Here is a 6,000-nt window from a genome sequence, read left to right as displayed (position 1 = left end):
CTGCCTGACCCCATCTGTTTGATTACCCGGTTTGACCCTTGCCTGCCTGACGATTCTTGATATCTGCCTGCCTCGACCCTGCCTGTCTGACGATTCTCTTGCCTGCTCCATTTGTACCGTGACCTTCGGCCCAAAAGACTATCTACCTGCCATGCCCCGCTGCTAGCCATAACATCTCGCCTTGTACCCCTCGTTAAGTCCAGGTGGCACCCAAGTAAGCTGAGGGCTCCTCCCGAAGCCCAACGGTGGTCACACTACTGGTGAAGCCGAGACGAGACCAGTGTACTTGGCACCTGTTCTGGTATGGCTGCCGGTCGTGACAGCACGGCAGTATTAATAATTATAATCTCTTACAAAAATATTAAAAACATTATTAAAGTATAATTGGGATTACAGTCATCACTGAAATTTAAACAAACTCATTTTTTTATTAACTTTTGTGTTTCAATACCAGATTTGCGACTGAGTATTACCAGAGCATGCATGCCCTGATATTTGCTGTGGAGGAGATTAACTCGGATCCTGAGCTCCTCCCTAATATTACATTGGGCTTCCAGGTTTTTGACACATGTGTGACCATAGAAGGAGCAGCATATGGAACCCTTTCAATGCTCTCAGGAGGAAAGGGAATCACCCCAAATTATCACTGCCACAAAGAGTCAACTCTTGCTGGAATTATTGGTGACTCTGGGTCCACACGATCCATTCTTATGGCCCAAATTTTTGGGTTGTACAGATACCCACAGGTAAATACAATCAACACTAATTTCAATACTTGTTTTCAGTTTCTCAAAAATATTAACAATGAGTTGCATTGTTAAAGTTAATGTAAAAAAATCAGCTGTAAGGTGCAAATGTATTCAAATCTGAGGACATTTTCCATAAATATGTTAGCAATTAAGAAAAAAAGCAATTAGACTCTAGAGTTTTTACCCTCGATTGAAAGCATATTTATTAAACACCTCTGTTTTTTTGGAAATTATATGTGAGTTTTTCTTATTTCAGGTTTTAATTATAATAATAAGTGTCTATATATTCTACATTGCTGTACAATATAAGGCTGTACACATAAATAAGAGAAGTTCTTTGTTCTTGTTTTTCCAGGTCAGTTATTTTGCAACCAACCCTATTCTCAGTGATCGGAACTTGTTTCCTTCCTTTTTTCGTACAATCCCTAGTGATGAATTTCAGATGAAAGGCCTAGCCCAGCTGGTTGCCTATTTTGGTTGGTCTTGGGTTGGACTCTTGGCCAACGATAATGACTATGGTCAATATGGACTACGGATGGCAAAGCAGGAAATATTAAATACTGGTGCCTGTGTGGCTTTTACTGAGAATATCTTGACTGGCCAACCTAATAGAAATGCTCCTCACCTTGTAAATGTTATTAAACAGTCAACTGCAAAAGTTGTGGTTGTAATCACAACTGAACCAGATTTTGTGATTGTGGTGGAAGAACTGTTAAGACAAAATGTGATCGGAAATATCTGGATAGCGAGTGAAGCTTGGGCCACATCAGATTTGCTTTCTAAGGAGCGATATCAAAGAGTTTTATTAGGAACTATTGGTTTTGCCATCCATCGTGGTAAGATGCCAAAGTTCAGTAAGTACCTCAACAGCCTTCACTTATACAACAGTCTTTTTGACCCGTTTGTAAAGGAATTCTGGGAGCATACTTTCTCTTGTAAGTGGCCAGGTCAGACAGATTTATCTCAGTGGATGGTGAATACCACAACCTGTACAGGAAAGGAACAACTGGATAACCTACCAATTGAAGAATATCACAGAGTATCCCTCAATGTATATACAGCTGTTTATGCCATTGCCTGGTCCTTACATAACTTACTTTATTGTGAAACTGGATTTGGACCATTCCATCATGGGGGCTGTGCCAATATCTCTTCATTTCACCCTTGGCATGTAAGGGAGAAATTGTTACTTTTATATCTATATATACATATATTTACAAGCTTTTAATGACCTTTTCATTCATTGCATTTGTTTTAACCTCTAACAGCTTCTGCACTATGTAAAAAACGTAAACTTCACAACGAAAGACGGGAGCCAAATTGTGTTTGATGCAAAGGGGAATCCACCAGTGGTCTATGATATTGTGAATTGGCAGTGGAGTGTAAGGGGGTCAATGGACATAGTTACAGTAGGAAAATATGAACTGAGTGCCCCCAGTGGAAAAATATTGAATGTAAACAGCTCTGAAATTATTTGGAGATACAGTGACAGACAGGTATGAGAAGAGAGATGGAAAAACAATGTGTGAATGCTCTCTATCCAGGGATCCCCAACCTTTAGAAACCGTGAGCAACATTTAGACGTAAAAGGAGTTGGGGAGCAACACTAGCATGAAAAATGTTCTTGGAGTGCCAAATAAGGGCTGCGATTGGCCATTTGGTAGCCCCTATGTGGATTGTCAACCTACATTGAGGCTCTACATTGAAACTCACAAGAGTTTAAAACCACCAACTTGAATTCTAGATTGAGGTTTATCATCCCCTACCCTGGAAGTAACTCAAATTCAATAGGTTGCCACCTAAAACCTGCCGAGCTCATGTAGAAGTCAATGGCAAAGGTCCTCTGACCTATTTGAAGAAGTTAATAGCCTTGCTGACTCAATTCGAAATTGGGTTAAAAAAAATTGTGTGACATTACAGTCATAGTTATAGTTATAGATGACAAGTCATAAAAAAGACATTGTTTTAGTGACTTTTCTGTAACTTTTTCCCATTTTTTTTAGTTTGATTTTTTAATATGTTTTTAATAAATTGACATTCGTGGTTTTAGATAAAGTGAGTTTAGTCATGATTTCAAAAACCTCTAGATCCACTAAAAATGAAAATGTTGATAAATAAGCCTCCACATAGAAGTAAAAGTATGAAATGTTAAACTTCAAGCACTTGATTTGTTTCTAATTCATTTATGATTTATGTAGGTTCCTTCTTCTAAATGCAGCACAAGTTGTCCTTCAGGATATAGAAAGTTGATTGTACCAGGGAAGCCCATTTGCTGCCACGAGTGTGCCCGGTGCCCTCAGGGACAAATTTCCAACCAATCAGGTATAATTTACTATGTTTCCTTCCTTTTTTAAAACCAACCACATTGCACGCAGTAGTAAAACTGCAAGAGGAGGTAAGGCTGTGTATTTTGTGTAAAAGGGACAGAAATTAGCACAGATTAGGAAACATTTGCACCATACCAATTCATTACTAGAGTGAACATGTTAAGGTGGCCATACACGGGCCGATAAAAGCTGCCGACAGACCGTGTCGGCAGCTTATTGGCCCGTGTGTCGGATCGCGGCCACATCTATTAGTTGATGCGGTCCCGCAATCCGAGCGCCCATTAAGGCATCGTTAGGATCCGATCGTTGGGCCCTAGGGCCCACGATCGGATCAGCCCAATATTTCCCACCTCAAGGTGGGCATATCGGAGGGAGATCTACTCGTTTGGCGACATTGCCAAACTAGCGGATCTCTCAGTGTATGGGCACCTTTACTTTATATACAGTTAAAGATGGTCAAAAAGGGACAATTTGTTTGGTGAGGAGGCCAAAGAAGCAGATATTTATTGTATTTCGATAACCAGGATTGAGTCACATACACAGGGGCAATGCATAGGTATTAGAAGAACATCACATTGTTATATACTTCAAAGTTCCCTTGGAGCACATTTTAATAAAGGGTTCCATTCCTTTAATAATTTGTTTTTGATTCCTTTGAAAAATATATGCAGTGTAAATGAGGATTTCCGTACTTTTTTTTTTCTTTTTTAGGTTCAAAATGCTTAGAAAGATGTTTAATATTTCTTAAAGTGGACCTGTCACCCAGACATAAAAAGCTGTGTAATAAAAGCTCTTTTCAAATTAAACATGAAATCTAATTTCTATTTTTTATTAAAATGTTCGTAGCTGTTGTAAGCTCATTTAAAAATATCAGTTGTCAATCAAATATTGTCTGCCCCTCCTCTATGCCTTAGGCAATTACTTTCACTTTCCATTCAGCACTTCCTACATGTCACTGCTTTCCACACATTCCCTCTCTCTTCTCCATTTAATTGTGTAGCCAGGACATGGGGATGGACATCAGGTCCCCCATTCTGGTGCACAAACAAGATTCTGAGATGATACAAGCCTTGTCTTAATAACAGTGTCCACAAAATGGCTCCTGCCTGCTTGTTATAATTATGAATTCCCAAACTGAAGGAAACAAGATTCAAATAATCTATATCATGTAATTGAAGTTCATTTTGCTTGACTAATGTGATAAAATAGGATTTTGAATATTTTTTTGGGGTGATGGGTCCCCCCAAAAAATTCTAATCGATGAAATCTTTTTTTTATAGATATTGATGAATGTCAGCCATGTTCCTGGGATACTTGGCCAAATCTACAACATACAAAATGTTTACCAAGAACTACAGAGTTCCTTTCTTATGAAGAGCCTTTGGGGTACAGCTTAGCAGCCATCACCATCTTCTCTTCTCTAATACCGCTTAAGATATTTGGTGTTTTTATTCATTATAAAAATACACCCATTGTTCGAGCCAATAATTATATTGTTAGCTGCCTTCTCCTGCTTTCCCTGTTCCTCTGTTTCCTTTGCTCTTTAGGGTTCATTGGTTACCCACAACCTGAACAGTGTCTTCTGCGCCAGGTGGCATTTGGGACAGTTTTTGCTCTCTGTATCTCCTGTATTCTGGCCAAAACCATCACTGTTGTCATTGCCTTTAATGCAACCAAACCAGGCAGCAGGTTAAGAAAGTGGACAGGGGTAAAGGTGTCCTATTGCCTCATTACATTGTGTGTCTTTGTTCAGTTATTTTTGTGTGTGTTGTGGATGATATATGCTCGTCCCTTTCCTGAACTTGACACTGACACAAAACCTGGAATCATCATAGTGAACTGCAATGAACATTCACCTACAGCATTCTGGTGCATGCTGGGATACCTTGGTCTCTTGGCTACCATCAGTTTCATTGTTGCATTTTTGGCCAGAAGACTCCCTGACAGTTTCAATGAAGCCAAATTTATCACATTCAGTATGTTGGCTTTCCTCAGTGTCTGGGTGTCCTTTATCCCAGCCTATCTCAGTGCACGGGGCATGTATACTGTGGCAATGGAGGTCTTTGCCATTTTATCTTCCAGTTGGGCTGTGGTGATCTGTATCTTTGTTCCCAAATGTTACATTGTATTGTTCAGGCCTAAAATGAATTCAAAAGAATATCTCATGGGAAAAGGCAGAGGGGCACAATAATATATTAATTGTAAACATGAAAAAATAAAAGAGGAATATTGCATATTGTTTTGTTCACATGTTTTAAAATTTTTCTTTATTAAAAAATTACCTTAAGATACAACTTATGGAACATGGTGTCTGGCATTCTTGGGTAACGGAAGGGGAAATGAAGGCCCGGGCTGGTAATCTGTTGGTTCTTGCAAATGCCAGAGGGGTTACTGTAAGATTCCATAGACATTCACTATTTATTGGGCTGTGAGGTCCTCTGTGGATCTCAAGTGCCAGGACCTCTTTTAAATTTCATTCCGGACCTGTGGAAATGATTGGGTTGTTGATTGGGTTTGCTGCAAATCAGCACTGCTGGCACCTACCAAGGAGCTAAGTTCACACCTAAACCAAGACTTTGTCATGAATTTGAATGCATAGATCAACCTTTCTTATCATTCACTTTCTTGAAAAAGTATCTCTGGAGTTAAACTGCAAGTAAGACCTGGTCAAAAACTCTGATGTTGGGGCAATAGTCTCCATGTACTCATTTCTCAATTGTTGCACTTGGCAAATGCTGTACATGGCTGCTATGGCTTAGTTGGATAAAGTGTCTTTCTAGTAAACAAGAGATCCTGAGTTCAAGTTTCAGCAGGGCTTTGCCTCTGCATTTTTGTGAACTGCAGCCTAGGAAAGGTGCTATAGATTGCAATATCTCTGACTAGCAGCTTTTGATAATATATTTTTTATATGACCATATTTATAT

The 6,000-nt window shown here is 39.3% G+C and overlaps 1 protein-coding gene across 1 annotated transcript; it reads left to right on the top strand.

Annotated features, from left to right (window-relative positions):
• Nucleotides 1-479: 479 nt before the first annotated feature.
• On the top strand, nucleotides 480-5,267 carry LOC108710421 (extracellular calcium-sensing receptor). The gene is made up of 5 exons (XM_041585665.1): nucleotides 480-746; nucleotides 1,105-1,920; nucleotides 2,018-2,131; nucleotides 2,948-3,071; nucleotides 4,357-5,267. Exons 1-5 carry the CDS (start codon nucleotides 480-482, stop codon nucleotides 5,265-5,267), a joined length of 2,232 nt encoding a protein of 743 aa, XP_041441599.1.
• Nucleotides 5,268-6,000: the final 733 nt, after the last annotated feature.

This window comes from Xenopus laevis, chromosome 3L (genome assembly GCF_017654675.1).
Source record: "Xenopus laevis strain J_2021 chromosome 3L, Xenopus_laevis_v10.1, whole genome shotgun sequence".
In the NCBI taxonomy this organism is placed as follows: domain Eukaryota; kingdom Metazoa; phylum Chordata; class Amphibia; order Anura; family Pipidae; genus Xenopus; species Xenopus laevis.
This window is presented reverse-complemented; position numbering and strand designations above follow the sequence as displayed.

Coding starts and splice junctions, on each gene's coding strand:
- LOC108710421 (XM_041585665.1), top strand. CDS start 480: ATGCATGCCCTGATATTTGCTGTGGAGGAGATTAACTCGGATCCTGAG. Junction 1,921..2,017: donor CTTCATTTCACCCTTGGCAT/GTAAGGGAGAAA, acceptor AACCTCTAACAG/CTTCTGCACTATGTAAAAAA. Junction 3,072..4,356: donor ACAAATTTCCAACCAATCAG/GTATAATTTACT, acceptor TTTTTTTTATAG/ATATTGATGAATGTCAGCCA.